General features: G+C 38.2%; 1 protein-coding gene across 1 annotated transcript; it reads left to right on the top strand.

Annotated features, from left to right (window-relative positions):
* The first annotated feature begins 12008 nt into the window (after window positions 1–12008).
* On the top strand, window positions 12009–14198 carry LOC125660354 (uncharacterized). Its single transcript, XM_048892159.2, has one exon. It carries the CDS (start codon window positions 12009–12011, stop codon window positions 14196–14198), a length of 2190 nt encoding a protein of 729 aa, XP_048748116.2.
* The last annotated feature ends 3437 nt before the right edge of the window (window positions 14199–17635 follow it).

The following is a 17635-nucleotide window of genomic DNA, read 5'->3' as shown; positions in this document are numbered from 1 at the left end:
CCTTTCAGGCGGTATAATTCGTCGTTCTCCAGTGTAAAAGTTGAAACACGGCATTAAATTGCTGTTTTCTTGATGGTATTCTGAAAATATGAGTGGGAAGTAGGAACAATATAATGCACATTATTGGTTTGGTGACGCAGGTTTTGCATGGTGGTACTTATGCTTCATGTTTTCAGTGTGTGTGTGTGTGTGTGTGTGTGTGTGTGTGTGTGTGTGTGTGTGTGTGTTAACAACTAGTAGGTTTCTCTTTTCCCCGAGTGTCAAGGTGTTTACCTTTCTGTGTAAGGTGAGTGGATCCCGATTTCTTATCTCTCATTAATCAACCACTCCTTATGATTTAGTTTTTTATGATTACGACTTGTCTTGTTGAAAGATGTGACATTTATTTTTTTGATTTATGTAATTTAGAATCAATGACAACGACCTATATGTTTAATAACGATAAAATGATATGCACGCAGGTTTGGTCACCTAATTACAAATACTTAATGCAGATTTCATGTGATACCTGTTGAAATGTTCCTAATGAACGGCTCATACACATTCAATGCATACTTTCAAAAAGAAAACATGTTTCGCACTGTTAAAGATTCTTAAGTTTAGAGGAGGTTCAGTAAGCTTACAAGATTCCAGTCTGTAACAAGAATTTCAATTTTAAAGGAGTTGAATAAGGAGGCGGTTCAATTATTTCACAATGGTACAGTTTGTGACAAGAGGTTCGGTATTGTAAGGAACTCAATAAGGTAAAGGTAGAGATAACGAACAGTGATCAATCTCATAACTCCTGTAAGGAATACAAAATTAATAAATGGGCAAACAAGGACATCTGGACATGCCAGAGATGGGATCAGTTGCCTTGAAGGAGTAAGTATCCCCTGTCGACCAGTTACATCGACAGTGAGCCCTGTATCTCGATCATAATATAATGATAAAATGTATCACATACACGCACTCTCTTCTCTTTCTATCTCTCGTATCCATATATTTAATCTTAATCATTTTCAGTCCTCTTTCTTATATTGGCTATACACTTCCATTTCATCATGAAAGATGAAGATAACGAACAGTGATCAATCTCACAACTCTCATAAGCAATACAAAATAGAGAGTTGGGCAAACACGGATCCCTGGATATATCAGAGGTGGGATCAGGTGCCCAGGAATAAGCATTCCCTGTCGACAGGTCACACCCGCCGTGCGCCCTATATCTTGATCAGGTAAACGAAGTTATGCGTAGTTAAAATCAGTGTGCCAAGAACGGCCTAACAATCGGTATGAAACAAGTCAGACAGCATTTAACCCAATGCTAAGTTGTATTGGCAAACTAGACCGTTAAAACGACCACAGAATTTGCGAAATGCTGACTTTAAACGAAACTGTTGAAACCTCTGCAACATAAACTTGTTAAATCGCCTGTCCTTCTCAATATATTTCACCTCTAACATTCGGTCATATCGCCCGTCCTTATCAAAATACCTCGCTAAATTTATGCTGTATTGCCTGTCTTTCTCAAATACAGTCCACCTCTAACATTCTATCATATCGCCCGTCCTCACAAATACAGTCCACCTCTAACATCCTATCATATCGCCCGTCCTCACAAATACAGTCCACCTCTAACATCCTGTCATATCGCCCGTCCTCACAAATACAGTCCACCTCTAACATCCTGTCATATCGCCTGTCCCTCTTATATAACCCACCTCTAACATCCTGTCATATCGTCCGTCCTCACAAATACAGTCCACCTCTAACATTCTATCATATCGCCCGTCCTCACAAATACAGTCCACCTCTAACATTCTATCATATCGCCCGTCCTCACAAATACAGTCCACCTCTAACATTCTATCATATCGCCCGTCCTCACAAATACAGTCCACCTCTAACATCCTGTCATATCGCCCGTCCTCACAAATACAGTCCACCTCTAACATCCTATCATATCGCCTGTCCTTCTTATACACCCTACCTCTAACATCCTGCAATATCGCCCGTCCTTCCCAACATATCCCGCCTCTATCTAACATCCTGGTATATCGCCCTACTTTCTCAATACCTTGCCTCTATATGAAATCCTGCCATACTGTCCGTTCTTCGCAATATGACTCGCCGATACGTAAGGCGCTGTAACTCCTTTGTCTCCGTGACCTGACATCAGATTGGGATTTAGCCTAATATCTGAGGTGAATAGTTTCGTTGAAAATGTTCAACACAAGAAAAGTTCATTTTGTGCCATTTCGTTTCTTTTCCGGCTGAATAGGTACCACCACACCCCCACCTTTTCATTTTTTTTCTGGATCCGCCTTTGCAAGAACTACTAGAAGCTAGCTGCAGAACTGTAGCTCTCTGAAAAAAATATTGGGACGGACCAGAGAGCTACAGATCCACCCCTTATAAAAACCTTCGATTTACGGCACACAAAAAGCTGCGCACGGTTGAGGTCTGATATCGTTGTATTCTTGTGTTGCTGTCTCATAAATTTAATATTAAAAAACTCTTAACATATTTTCCTCCTATACTTATGTCCAAACATACATTCAAATATTCCTTAAAGCCGCATACGATCCGAAAACTCACAGCTTCCATAGGCGTAGCTTGGGTTCGAATATTACCGAGGCAGGGAGTCTGGGGGGCGCAGCTGCCTCGGTTCCCTCAATGGAAGCTACGCCACTGGCTTCAAATGATTTCGTTTGTTGACGTAGCCATGTTAGGCTGTCTAAAGTTAATTCTACGTTTAACGTCACCCGCACGCGTAGGTTTCGGCGAAATTCCCGTTTTAAAAAAACAAACAAATCCGGATTTGAAGTAGTCGTTCAAGTTTGGTTTTTCATTTAGCGACTTAATTCTACATCCCGTGTAAGAGGAAAACGCACTGAAAAATTTAATCAGAGGCCCTTAAATGAAGAAAATGGAAGTATATGCCACTATTAAAGTAAAGAAAACGTACAAAGATGGTTAGAACCGAACCAATCTCAGCGAGATTCGTCGAGGCTGGATATTTGGACTGACGCCTCTTCCGAATGTCAGACCAGTATCGCACAAAGTGATTCGGGAAATCTTGCCTGAAATTCAGCCGCTTTTTGCGATTAAAATGGGTTAAGCAATTCCTTGATCGCTTCAACTTTTCGTCTTAGACATCCTATTAACTCCCTATCACATTTCATATTTACCTTCTCAATACTGAAGAGTTCCGATGTACTATTTCATGACAGTTTGTACTACGATTGGAAATACAGAACTTGCTGATTGATAATTACTTTGTACAAAGCATTTAATCATAAGAATTAAAAGTACTAAAAAGAAAACTGTAATTATTTAATCAATTTATTTGAAGGCGTCCTAAACTATCGGAATCTTGCCTTGTGTTTGTAGATGTGAAGGTACAATCCTGATCTTTTAGTTGTGGTACACCAGATTAGAATCTTCCTTTCAAAATTGTATTTTAAAAAAAATCAACACAAAACAAATTAAAGCATATTTTAAACTTTAAGATGTGTCATTATAAAAATGTATGAAATATTGTCATCATAATTTTAATTGTAACTGAGTCACACGTGTCTAGCAACTATTTCCACAAAAGGAAGTTTTCCTTTAGTTTGCTATGTTTGTGGTGATGAAAATCCATTGGATGTACCACCTGATATTATCGGAAGCCACTACTCTGCTCACCCAATCTGCATGGTGTGTTCGCAGAAGGGATACAAACCCAGATTAAGGAAAAAGTCTTTGCTGGGAAAACGCAAAAATTGACTTGGACTTGAAAATCAAATCCCACAATGTGTTTAATTTGACATATTACGTTTTTGGTCACTAAATTGGGTGATGTCTATTTGAAATTGTTGATTTTTGGGTCACTGAATAGGTGATTTTCAATAAATACACATTTGTTAAAAAATTTTGTTTATTTTTTTCCTCCCTCCCTCATAGGTTTTGAAGTTTTCAGGTGACGTTAAACGTAGAATTAATTTTGAACAGCCTTAGGTAGCCAGTCAATTGTACATTCAATGAATCGGACACGTGTACATCATTGTGAGTCATTGTCTTCCGGATGTACAGAGAGCAACACCTTCACACTGTACATCAAGTTTGGTCAAATAATAATAAGGCAAAAGAAAAAAACAAGTAGAAGACGACGACGAAGACAAAGAAGAAGACAGAGAAGAAGACAGAGAAGAATTAAGACAAAGAAGGAAAGTTGAAAAATAGAGGCTAAACCTAGGGCAAGTCCAATAACTCGAATTTAACGTAAGAATGCTCAAAAAGTGAGACGCTGATTTTAGCCTGGAGTAAAGAGGATTTGCAGTAGACTAAATCTCAAACTTATAACTAGGATTAACACACGGGTGATTGATTAATAGAATTAATGAAATGCTGCAAGTTCAGGGATACGTTATGAGGTCTAGATGATTTAAATACCGGTAAATGAGAAAACTTTCATCTCGCAGTTCTCCGTAAGGCAAACCATTTCGACAATCATGAATTAAAAAAAATTAGCAGATTTATTTCTGAATAAAACTGATCAACATTATTTACATAACATGAATATGATTTTCCTTAGCCCGCTTACTTCAAACTAGGTTACTCTATAAACCTGTCTTAAATCTACGACTATAAATCAAATCACTGAATATTTAAGCCTATTATGTAAAGCGTTAATAAAACAATTCTAGTGGTACAGAACAGATCAGAACAACTGATATTCTTCTACTCTTTTATATAGAGAGTCGTATTGGTTCACTAGCTATCAATGATAATTTTCGATTTTCATTCAGAGAAATAAAGGCTACGATTAGTGAGAAAACATTCTGATTGGTGGAAGTTAAACAAGGACTTGATTGATGAGACTGGTCGTTCTATCAGCTGACGTAAAATAGACATTATTACAAAGATTTTTGATTTATATTTGCAAGTCTCTGAAGGCAAGTTGGTCTTTAGATTTATTTTGTACGCGTCAAACAATTAGATTATTATGTAAACCAGGATGACTTGCAAATTGCAATCAACGTTAGAATTGCCTTGCAAAAGAGAGAGAGAGAGAGCTTAATGTAAACAGACCAGCTCTCTCTCTCTCTCTCTCTATATATATATATATAAAGCAAAGGAAATTGTCTGTGCTTTACATTAAATACTTCTTCACTTAGGGCAGTTATATTCATTTAAGAGTTCATTGCGATTTCCGTGCATTCTATCTATCTATCTATCTATATATCTATCTCTCTCTCTCTCTATATATATATATCTTGTTTATCTGATAAGCGAGACAAAAGCAAAAGTGTGTCTGTTCTGGTAGGGCGGTAATAGAATTCAAAATTCTACGCCGCAAGCGTAGAGACCCACCTATGGCCCATTGCATCCAATTTGGCTGTTGTCAGTACGTATGCCAATGGATTATTGTCGGTATAAACACAGAATTTATGGCCATATAGGTAGTCGTTGAATTTCTCAGCGCTAAAAATTCTAGACGATGAGCGTGGTAAATTTTATTTCAGGCTTGCTCAATCCACGGCTACCATAAGGTAAGCAGATCCTCAAGTGTGTTCAATGCTCGTGTTTCCTCGTCTTCCCATATACATTTGACAAGAGCAGATGGCTTCTTACTCCTCTTGATCATAGTTGGTGGAGGCATAAATTTGGTGGGTTGGGAAATCTGGGGGAAATTCTTGACAAATTTTCTTTAGTAGCCAGCGAAACCTAAAAATTGGTGAACTTGCTCCGGAGTAGTTGGTGTAGGCCAGTTCTTAATTTTCTCGAACTTGGAAGGATCGGCTTCACTCCCATTCACAGACAACGTGCCCAATGTAAGCTACTTTCCTATAGAAGAATTTGCATGTCTTAGGTGCTAGCTTTAAACCACATTCCTGTAACCTCCGAAACACAAGCTTCAAGCGGTGAAATTGGTCCTTGTAACCATTGGCTAATATGGTAAGATCATCCACTCCTCCATCAAGCTCTGATATGTGGCGGGGTCGTTGGATAGGCCAAACGGGAGTAAATTCATAAAACCCTAAAGGGTCTACAGAGAAAGCGGTACACTCATACCCGGTCGAACGCCTTCTTGAAATCAATGACGACGTGGTATATTTCCTGCCGATGCGTATCCCCGGGGGATCCGGATTAGAATAGGTCCCCAATACCTCTTGCTTGTTGTAAGAGGCGATTAAATGGGGCCATGGGCGGTTCTTTGGATGAGCCCGCACAAACCGAGGTCCCGTCTCACAGCAGGCGTGGTACGGTAAAATCTCAAGAACCGCCGTAGTGGTCTAGAGGTAGAGCGTTCGTCCCGCATGCGGAAGGTCGGGGTTCGAATCCCGGCCTCGACAGGCCTAAATCGTTAAAACAGTAGTGTCAGTAGCCAAACGCTCGGTACCAGGTCTTCGTAGATGTCCTTAAAAACAAATGTCCCGTGTCACGGTTGGTGTGGCACGCTAAAGAGCCCTCACTGCTCAATGGCCGTAAGTGCCGAGCATAGGCCTAATTTTGAAGCCCTTCACCGGTATTGGCGAAATATCCATATGAGTCAAAAATTCTCAAAAGGGACGTTAAACAAGATGCAACCAATCAATCTCCCTGCTCAAAGGCTGTAAGCGCCTAGTCTAGCATAGGTCTAAATTTTGCAGCCCTTCACCGGCAATGGTGACGTCTCCATATGAGTAAAAACTTCTCGAACGCCTCATTTGACAAGGAAGGGGTACAGGGGACATATTCTAACAGACAACTCAACTTCATGACAAACGAGAATCAGATGAATTCAGTTTCTCCATCGTCAACTTCCCATGTTTGTGTACGTGAACATGCTTTTGCGTATTGAATAAGTTGAGAGACATAAAAGGAATATTGATGGAGCCAAGGCGGTTGTGACCGGGTGTTGCTAAAACGCGGAACGGAAAACGGAACAGAATTTAAGAATTAGACAATCTAATTAAAATCAGACTTCTCAGATCCTCGCCGTATACTCTGCGATTATGAGCGTATATTAGGATCTAATGTTAATTATAATGAATAATGTAGCTAAAATAACACCAAAGGTCGGAAGAAAATACTTCATTATGATTAAAATCTAAATTGTGGGAATTTGTTTACAAGTGGTAAAACAATTTTAGCGAAGTAAACAATTTACAAAACATTTACAAGAATTTGGAAATGTCGGCATTGACAGATGTATTAGCGAGCAGCGACACCTATGGGTAGAGAATGGAAAGAACACACTTACTTTATATTCCCCCGGTGGCAAAACGTCATTAACGCACATGTAAATTTACACATAATACAGTGTATGTGTGTACCTACAACAGGGAGTGTGGTATGTATATAACAACGACAATTCATAATCTTATTAAGGTAGTACTCTACATCATCATAATGACTGTCTTCCTTTAAAAACATTGATGAAAAAATCGATATCAGCAATATTTGACTTTTCCTTTTCCATTTAAATACCAAGCCGAGTAGCTCAGTAGGTTAGAATACCGACTGCTGAACTGTATGTCGCAGGTTCGAGTCCCTCACTGCTCAATGGCCGTAAGTGCCGAGTATAGGTCTAATTTTGAAGCTCTTTGTACACCGGTCTTGGTGACGTCTCCATATTAGTGAAAAATTCTCGAGAGCGACGTTAAACAAGATACAATCAATCAATATTTCAGATAAAGATTTGTTAATAATGCAAAAATAAAGGTGGTTTCATAGAGAAATTTTTGTGGTATATATGGATTTTTAGCAATATTTAAACATTTTTGGGAAGTATCCCATGTCAGTGGCGGTATACGGAAATGATCAGCTGTACATTTCTGAACCGCAATACAATAGCTATAAATTTTCTTGTTTTCATGGATGAAGCAGGGTAGCAACCACGGCTTTTGTATTTCAAAACAATATTTCGGGACTGAGAAAATTATCCTGCAACAGCCACAAAAACGCAAAAGTATTGAAACATATGAAAAATAGACATCAACAAGATTCAAATAACCGACAGACTAAAATGTGTGCGTTAGGCCTAACAGGCAAATTTTGTCACGATCATAATTCGAATTTCCTCGATAGTTCTATAGTCTTTATTTACATTTTCTATGACCCAAGCGCCTATGTCGTAAAGGTAAGAAAAAGAAATCGCCATTTTCTGATACAGCCACGATGTTTTCTCTAATTTTGAATTTCATAAACAATGGGATTGGAGAAATTCAATATACTGATCCATTAAACCCTCTAAAGTCACGTGTGGACAGCATACTACCCATAGTTCTCTGCGTCTCCGCACACACAATCGGAACTCCTCGAATGTCTCGCGCACTCAATGTCGAGTGCGCGAGACATTCGAGGAGTTCCGATTGTCCGCACACAGAGAACTCTGGCGGAAGTTTGGTGTGGGCAGTCGATTGTATGCATGAATAGCTCCAAACCTTACCCATTGTCACAAATAAGAGGAGGTCAAATCACTTTTGATGTTACGCGGCACGCCATTGGTTATTTTTTTCCCGTATTCAAACTTTCTTCGTAAAACCCATATTTTAAAAAAATCATGAAACCTGTCATCGTCAGTTACCCACGAGTGCTTCTAATCGATTCTCTCCATCATCAGGGAGCGTGTGTGGACTCAAAGCTGTGGTTGGCGACGATGGAAACCTGAGTGTTACCATCATTATATTGTGTAAGAGAAATAGTGTCCGCTTCCCAGGATTCAAAACCCCCAATAAGGGTCCAAAATTCGACATAGGATTATCTTGGAGTTTTTGATTGGGCTTATGAATATCTTTTTGTATAGGAAATGATGGAGGTTTCTACATGTATAGCATGGAAATGGATCCATGTGTCAATTAATATAATATGTTAATTAACATAAAATTTATTCAAGAGTACTAGTATCTCACACATTTCAGTCTTCAATGATATCAGTCTTTCTATTTTCCAAAGCCAAGTTTGCTTTGAAACATAATGAAAAGGTATTCAGTTCTAAGTACATGTTTACTGCTTTTAGGATAAATCAATAGGTGAGGGAATTACAGGGGGGGGGGGGTTGCCCAACATTGTTGTTCGTGCGCAGATCCAGAATATTTTCCGGGTGGGTGGGTGGTGGTGGTGTGAACGTTTTGCAGGAAAAGAAAAACAAACCCTGTTTAAAACAAACAAACAAAACACCAATAACAAAACACAAACGTAAAAGGTTTATTTCAACACTACATGATCGACACAAATAATGCATAAATCGTGGGTGGGCGGGGTGAGGGGATCCTTCTTTGCATGAATTCAATTCATATCCTCAACTAACTGCCATAAAAAGGAGAGAGAGAGAATATCGTTCAAAGCCCCACCCCCTCCCCACTTTGCCACGTACCTGATATAGCGAAACTCTTTCAATGACTTTCTCAGTGTACGTGTTTGGTTCTCGATGTATAAATACACAACCAAACAGAATCTTTTTCGATGGTACACATTCTAAAAAGGGAAAGGCAACCATAACCACATTGTTGCCTTTATGAGTAAAGTATTATTTACTGATATCGTAAATTACAGTCTTTAACAACAAAAATCCTTGAAAAACAATTAAATCATATTAATCTATCCTATATTTCAAATTACCCGCCGCTAAGAGAGCGGCCATTGAAGTTCAATTTATTACGTCACACCGTCGGTTCCGGTTCATTTCATCAGCAGCACTGTAAACATGACAAGTCGCGAACAGTTAAGTTTGGAGCCGTATAGATTTGAGCCCGTTCTTTCGCAAGAAAAATTTAAGAAAAGAAGACGTTCAGTTGAGTCGCAGACCAGGCAGATGGTACTCGTTTCTTCATACATGTTAATGTCTCAAACCTCAACTTGTCATTACGCAAATGATGGATCCACAGTTTACATAGTATTGTCTTTTTCAAATAACTTTGTTGGGTCAGGAATTTCGTGGGAAAACTTTTTTCACATCTCCCCTTCGCATTAGTGTAATTAACTGCTTGACAGGAAGGCATCCACTTATTTAGAGGTATTCGTAAAATCTACCACATGCACATCTTTGACGATCTCATCAAAACCGGATAGACGGTGTGACGTCAAAATTATTGATTTTGTGGTCTTGAATACAAAAGAGTTCCGCATCATGGCAGCCTCTATATAGACGGCGGGAATTTCAATTTTTAACGTTCTAATATTAGTACTGAAGCTTATCTAGGCCGTATATCAACAGAATAGCATGACGAATCTTTATAATCCTATCATTTATCATGTAAAAAAAAATTGAGTTGCCTTTCCCTTTAAGTGTAAAGGGTGGGGAGATAAATATCGTTGTAAAATAAAAAGGAAACATCTAGGTCAATTAGTCGAATGCGGAACAGTGCGCCCCCAAAAGATGCGCTGTAAATTGAACGTGCTTATAATGGGAATATACGAGTAAAGAATCAAAAAAGCATTACAGTTGTTTTTTTTTTTTTTTTTTGTTTTTAAATCTTAATCGTAAGATTTTTTATGAAAAGGGCTACTGGTCTGTCCCAATTTCCCCCAAGAAAGCTAATTCTGTACTTGAAACCCTGATAGAAGTGTTATTGTAGAGTTATCAGTATAGGTATTTCATTCTTCTCTTGTACACACACTTTGGTACGTCATGAATTTCCTCTCAGTATACAGCCTCCTTTGCCGTTTGTGTTTTCGAGAATGCAAGTTTAATTCGCAGCTTCAGTAAATCTGTATTGTGTGGATTAGAAAATTAGGGTCTGTTTAAACGGGAACTTTAGACGAAAAATCTCCAAGTTCAGTTTGTCAGCAAACTCACTAATCTTTTAAATTAAAGACAATTCACTTGGTCAAGTCAAAATAAGGTGCACAAGCTGTATGATATGTCAAATGTTGCAATATTTAATCTTTTTTCATTTTTATAATTGTTAATTTGTATTGTATAATTGTCCATTTGTATTGTGAAAAACATTTATAGTGTATCATTTTTTATTTGTATCGTATATTTTCCATTCGTATTGTATATTTTCATTTGTATTTTAAATCTTCCATATGTATTGTATAATTTTTAATCATACAATATGAATAGAAAATAAACAATACAAATGAAAAACTATATGAAGTACAAATGGACAAGTTAGAATACAATTGGAAAATTAGATCTATACAATGCAAACGGAAAAGATCAAATACTGCAATGTTTGACATGCCATACTTGTAAGCTGATTTACATTTATAGCAAAAAGGGGACTGATAATTGCAAAAACTACTAGTATTACCTCTTTTCTAAATCTTTATGTCATTGTAAAATGTTAGTGGACATTCTGGAAAGTTGGGTAACTTATAAAATATGTGCTTTAATTGTGGAATAAATCAAAGAAGAAAAACTCTTAATATATTTTTAACAATCACAAAAGATGTAGATACTTTGTTAATTAGGATTTATGAAAAAATATATATACAAAAGAAATTCTTGGACACCTCATACAAAAAGATAAACAAAGGAATGACTTGAATAGATGGATGAGTAAATAAAGGGAAAACAGAAATATATCCACAAGATCTTGTCAATCAGGACATTTCCGTATAAGGTCATTATACGCACCATGTTTAGTGAAAGGGTTTGACTAATATCCGTAATATACATTATCATCAAAGTGATAACACGAGTTTTTTTCTGCTAAAAAGACTTCGTTACAACTACAAAACAATTTTTTAATCATATGATTTTGACGTTATGCATCCGTAATAAAATTTACTGACAAAACATACACACAAATAGTGCATTGGAATGTGACGATTTTTTTAAGGTAAAAAGGCGTGTTCAGTTTAGGCATACAATATATGGGGCCCCGGTATTGTTTGAGTGGCGCACTAAATCAGTACGTCACAATGAATAAGTACACTTAAATATCCTAATTCTCGTATGCATATTTTCTTTTCTAAAAATTCCCAATAATTTCCTAATTGTTACGTTTTCGGCAATTTCTTCGCGAGTGATCCCGCTAGAAATACTTCAGAATACGAACCCACCGCGGATTACCTGAGAAGGTATTTAAATTATGTAAACGAGAAAAATGGATCCTTTAACCTGTGCTTTTTGCAATCACTTATTTGTGGATCCACTCAAATTAGACTGTCTGCACACTTTCTGCAAAAAGTGTATCGAGCATGGAATGGCACACACGGAAAGAGAAACTGTGAAATGTTCTTTATGTTCAGGTGATACATTAACTAGCGACATTCAGGAAAACAGACTGGTGACCCTCGCCATACAGGCGAAAAAACGAGGTCCAAGCACGGTGAACAGGGACGAAAACACTATAAATGGGGTAGAAACGCTGGCCAACGATTTAAAGGCAGATCTTTTAGCCACCCCAGACCCAGAGACTGATGTATGTCGGAGGAAATTAGAACTCAAGGACACCATCACCAAGTTTTATTCAACCTTAATTTCAGATGTGACTATTTACCTCAAGGAGCAGAGTACTGACATCCTGGGCGAGTTGGACAAGGTATTTGAGAAATATGAATTAGAAAGCTGTGTAAAAAATGAAAGGAAGAAGAGACTTGTGCAGGAAATTGAGTCGATGTCGAAGTTATTCAACAGTGTTTACACCGAGAGAACAGAGCACGTAATGAGTGATATTTTACGAGAGATTATGACGTACTTTAGAAGATGTCGAGACATACTGGATAAGATCGGGATTATACAATGTGACGTCAGCTTCCTGTCAGGCAATGAACAGAAAGATCTTGTCTTATCAACTAATTTTGGGGCTTTAGTTGACCAAACCACTAATGAGCAAAGAAATTTGACCGAAGAGAGTAATTCGACAAATCAACTTACAGAGAATGAAACGGAGGGAGATTTATCTTTTGGTAGGCAATCTGATGATGTTATAAATGGCGCGACATTGACGCCACAGCTAGCATTGCCACGAAATTCAAATGAAGAATTGACAGACCAAAGTCTACCAATTGTAGAGAGGGTGGGATATTCTGACCGTGCCCATATTTCAACGAATTCTGACAATCATAGGTCAACACCGGAAGCAGGACAATCTGTATTGAATGATATGAATACGATGACCATTTCCCCTGGGTACAACCAGCTTGCCAATTCAACACCACGTGATATGGACGAAGAAGAACCACCACCGCCATACTGGATGGCTGTTGGTGAGAACGAGGCTCTTGGACTGTTGTCTCCTCTCTCTCGAGATCAAGAAAATAGGGAAGTGAATTCGAGAAGATCACCTCGATTATCAGGGTCATTTTCTTCCAGTAGATCCTCAACAGGTCCGGAAAGTCGTGCTCGATTGAGAAGTTTTAATTTGCATAACCAAGACACCGTCCATGCATCTAATCCTCTGCAGTATGCCACCCATGCGTTATCGATTCGAACGCATCTTCCAGATGATGTCAAAACTGGACCAATCGTTGGTATAGCATGGCTTAGAGACAAATTGGTGTTAGTTGATCGTTTCAATAGTAAGATCAAGCTGTTTTTGGAAACTGGTAAATTTCTACATAGTTTAAAGTTTGCGGATGCGGAACCATGGGACGTTTGTTCCATGAACACGATAGAAGTAATGAACAATCCCCTGACATGCGCAGTTCCTATTCCAAGACAAAAACTTGTGATGCTGATTCAGGTAGTAGGAGGGAGAACGATGTTGATTGGTCATCGAATTGCCACCAGGAAAGGCTATGTATGCATCGCTTACGATCAAAAGAACGCTGCTTTATTATGTGGAGTTTCGTCTCCATTTGGGACTTCCGGTATTGACATCATTAACACCGCGGGTGTGCTACTCAGACAATTCGCGTTACCACCACAAGTTTTGGTCAGATCGATTGATGTGTCAATCAAGGACGCCATTATAATTTGCGATTGGAGAAAAAACAATGTAGTTTTTCTAAGTACAAACGGAACTCTCATCGGACAATATGGCGGATCAGATCAATGCCCGTTGTTGGAACCTGTCGGAACATGCACGGACGGTCGGGGATTCCTGTTAGTCGCCGACTCCAAATCAAACAGCATCCATATCCTGAACACGAAGGGAATGTTATACGGCACAATGAAATCCAGCTGCCCGATTATTCGACCGAAAGAAATTAACGTTCGTCCGGATGGGCCGCCTAAGTTGGCCCTCTCCCATGGATCCATGTTTGTGGAAGTGTTTAATTTGTTTGAAAGCGATGAAACCTCTCCTTCCGTCATTCCATCTGCACCGGCACCACCTCCACCAACTTCCTGAATTTAATCACGTGTGCTGCTTGAAACCGAGGCTTCTATTTCCATTGCGGAAGGAGTATGATGAATTACTACAGTGCCTTGATCCATTTTCATGTTGCTTTGGTGACACACGCGAATTATGAATCTCTTATAGTGTGTTATTTTCTACACGGAAGGGCCTGGCCCTGTTAACATCTTGTAGCACGACTTTCACAATTGATCCGCCTATTCATTTAAACAATGCATTTGACGTCATATTTAGCTTTGATGTTTTTTTTAAACCAAGCATGTCTGGTTATAAATATATGCTACTCCGTACATGTTACCTCTATAACTACAGCTAAACATACACACAATGACATTCGCTTGTTCAATTTGTTGACAGCAGAAGATATCAAATTTCTATCAGTTACTGAAAGAGACGAAACATTAAAACTTACTAATTATATTCCGATAAAAATTAAATAGACACATAAAATCAACACGACACAACAATTTACTTCTGAATTTAATATAGCTCATATTCATGATGATGCTGGTAAGTTCGTTTGTATTTGGGGATGACTTGGTGTATCGTGACGTCATATATTTCGTGCAATACGCCATCTGTGATTCAATGATAGAGGAGAAACTTGCATAATTCGTGGGGATGTTCTTAAAACGAATTTTAGGTGAGCTAAACACGATAGTTCCAAAGTGACGGCGACATTCTTCTAGATCACTTGGTAATCTCCAGCATTTTTCAGCTGATGAAGAGCAAATCACGCGACTCGCATGATTCGCTCTATCTCTTGCTCAATGTTGAGATTTGCTAATTAAGTTTCGCCGATGTCAATGAAGATGAAAAAGTCAACATTGTCAAACAAACTATGAAAAAGGTCGCATCGGCGTCTGGTGAAGTGAATTAATAGCAATATGCTTTTTACGTACATATATTACTTATCAATATTGATTGAGGTTGTGGAGGAATATACTCATGATAATGACTACAATGAATATATCTATCTATGAAAGACATGTATTTAACCAGAAGAATGGGAATGGGTGACGGTGTGAGCATGAAATACGCATCCGTCAGCATTTCCATTAGTCCTGATAGTTCTACCAAAGCTGGCTTGACATGGTCTGTATTAAAATTCGATGGGGTTATCCTATTTAGTTTGTTGTTTTTAAGAGTGTTAAGTGGCCTCTATTTAGCACTTCCTTGAGGTCTTGGAGGAATTCTGAGTCGGATTCCGCATTTCGAGCGGTTTCTCATTGTTTAACTTTTGCGTACGGTGAGACGCAAAATACCGGTATATTGTTGTACGCATGCGTTGGAAGCAAATGGGATATATTACCTGAAGGATTATTACCAACTGTAATGCAACCACTGAAACTGCTTGGAAAGCCAGTTTTAGTAAGTTTATGAATATTCAAGGAATTAATTTATTATGCGATGTAACTTGTTTGGAACGGTTTTTAAAAGATTTATAATCCGCAAAGTGGATATATTTTATAGTTATATTGCCGCATAAGATACCCCAAATTAAATTCATTCCTTATAATTCAATGCAAAGAGGCAAAGCTACAAGTCTTCACTCTTAAAAACGCGAATAAACACAAATGTATGCAAATCAATTGCATAGCAACTACATCTACCGACAAAGCGGTGAGCCGTGAAGGCAGCTATCTTAGTTCTGCAACCAGAGCATATAATTTATTTTTCAAATTTGAAAACGTAGATACTTGAGGTGAAGTTTGCAATATTCAGACTACATTTGTAATGTTTAAATCGATGTCCTTTAAAGATTGACTTTAAAGTCACCCCGACAGAAAAAAGGATATGTACACTTTTTGATATCGCACAAAACAAGTCTTCAAATGTGGCAGAAAACAGGAATTTTTCTTTTAAGTTTTTGATTTTATATCCCACACAATGAGTTGCGGAGGGTGTGGATATGATGTTTTTTATTCGTAAGTTCTGTATTTGTCAGCGCAACTCCTTTGAATTTCATAAAACTTTATGATTAATAAGAACATACTGTGTAGATGTGCATATTCGCAGGGAATTCCGATTCGCTTTTTTCTGAGATTTTTGCCCCTTTAGAACTTGGAAGTTTAGCCAAAATTGAATGTACAATTAGATACGCTACACGCTACTTCAAGGCAAATTTAATCTAAAATTAACGATATAAATGTTTTTAAAATGAAATCATGTAAAGGTGTTGTATGGGATAAACATGATAAACACCTCAGAGGTATATAACAGCACGAACAGGATCACCCAGGTGTAAATTCCCACTGACTGTGTGCAGTTAACCATAGAAATCCCAGCCCGTTACGTAGACCCCAATGTGAACATCCATCATGACAATTAATTAAGACTAGATGCATGACACTCTATTTCAAATTAAATGCACAATTATGGCATTTTTAAATACCCCCATCCACTGGAATATGCACAGGTATTCAAAATGGTAAATTATCAATTAACAGTACATGTATGTGCAATACTTTTTATTGACTATTCGAATATAACAAAATAGGCGAACCTAGATGGTATCGAAGAGTATTCGTTGGCATCCCTATTAGTTATGCAACTACGTAAATCAACCAATTAAATATTAGGACAGGCAGGGCGTTTACACACCTGCCCTTTCTTTACAGGGATTGTAATAATTTTTGTTATGTAAATAAAAAAAACCAACATTGATCCTGGGCAGTCTGACTACAATGGTTTTAATGAGACTGGACGGTGGTTTTAATGAGACTGGACACTGGTTTTATTGAAACTGGACACTGGTTTTAATAAAACTGGACGCTGGTTTTATTGAAAGTGGATGGACACTGGTTTTATTGAGACTGGACGTTGGTTTTATTGAAACTGAACACTGGTTTTAATGAGACTGGATATGCACTGGTTTTAATGAGACTAGACGCTGCATGGTTTTATTGAAACTAGACACTGGTTTTATTGATTTATTGGAACTGGACACTGGTTTTAATGAAATTGGACACTGGTTTTACTGAGACTGGATGTTGGTTTTATTGAAACTGGACACTGGTTTTGATGAGACTGGCCACTGGTTTTAATGAGACTGGACACTGGTTTTAATGAAACTGGACACCGAGTAATGCTGAGATCCTCTATCCCATCATGACTAAGCATCAGCAAACGTTTCATACATTTTTAGGTTACATTTTATCTTTAATAACCAGAATGATAGACAAATCTAGTACAGGTCTGGTAACTTTGCATGGTTACTGGTCGTGAGGACTAAGAGTATCCCGAGGACCACTGATTTCCAATGCTAAGCCGTGGACACTAATGCTTAGCGTGCTTTGGGTCATATCAGTGAGGGTTCCTTATCGTGCCAATGCGGTACGATTATCGTCTGAAATATCTACGATTCTCGCTTCTAAATGCTGACTGTTTAGCGAGGGAGCAAAAATTACCTATGTTTAGGTCGTAGGTTT

This window comes from Ostrea edulis, chromosome 9 (genome assembly GCF_947568905.1).
Source record: "Ostrea edulis chromosome 9, xbOstEdul1.1, whole genome shotgun sequence".
Lineage (NCBI taxonomy): Eukaryota > Metazoa > Mollusca > Bivalvia > Ostreida > Ostreidae > Ostrea > Ostrea edulis.
Note: the sequence above shows the minus strand (reverse complement) of the source record. Positions and strands in the feature narration are given on the sequence as shown.

Bases quoted from the DNA above. Each gene is read 5' to 3' on its own strand.
- LOC125660354 (XM_048892159.2), top strand. From the start codon at position 12,009: ATGGATCCTTTAACCTGTGCTTTTTGCAATCACTTATTTGTGGATCCA.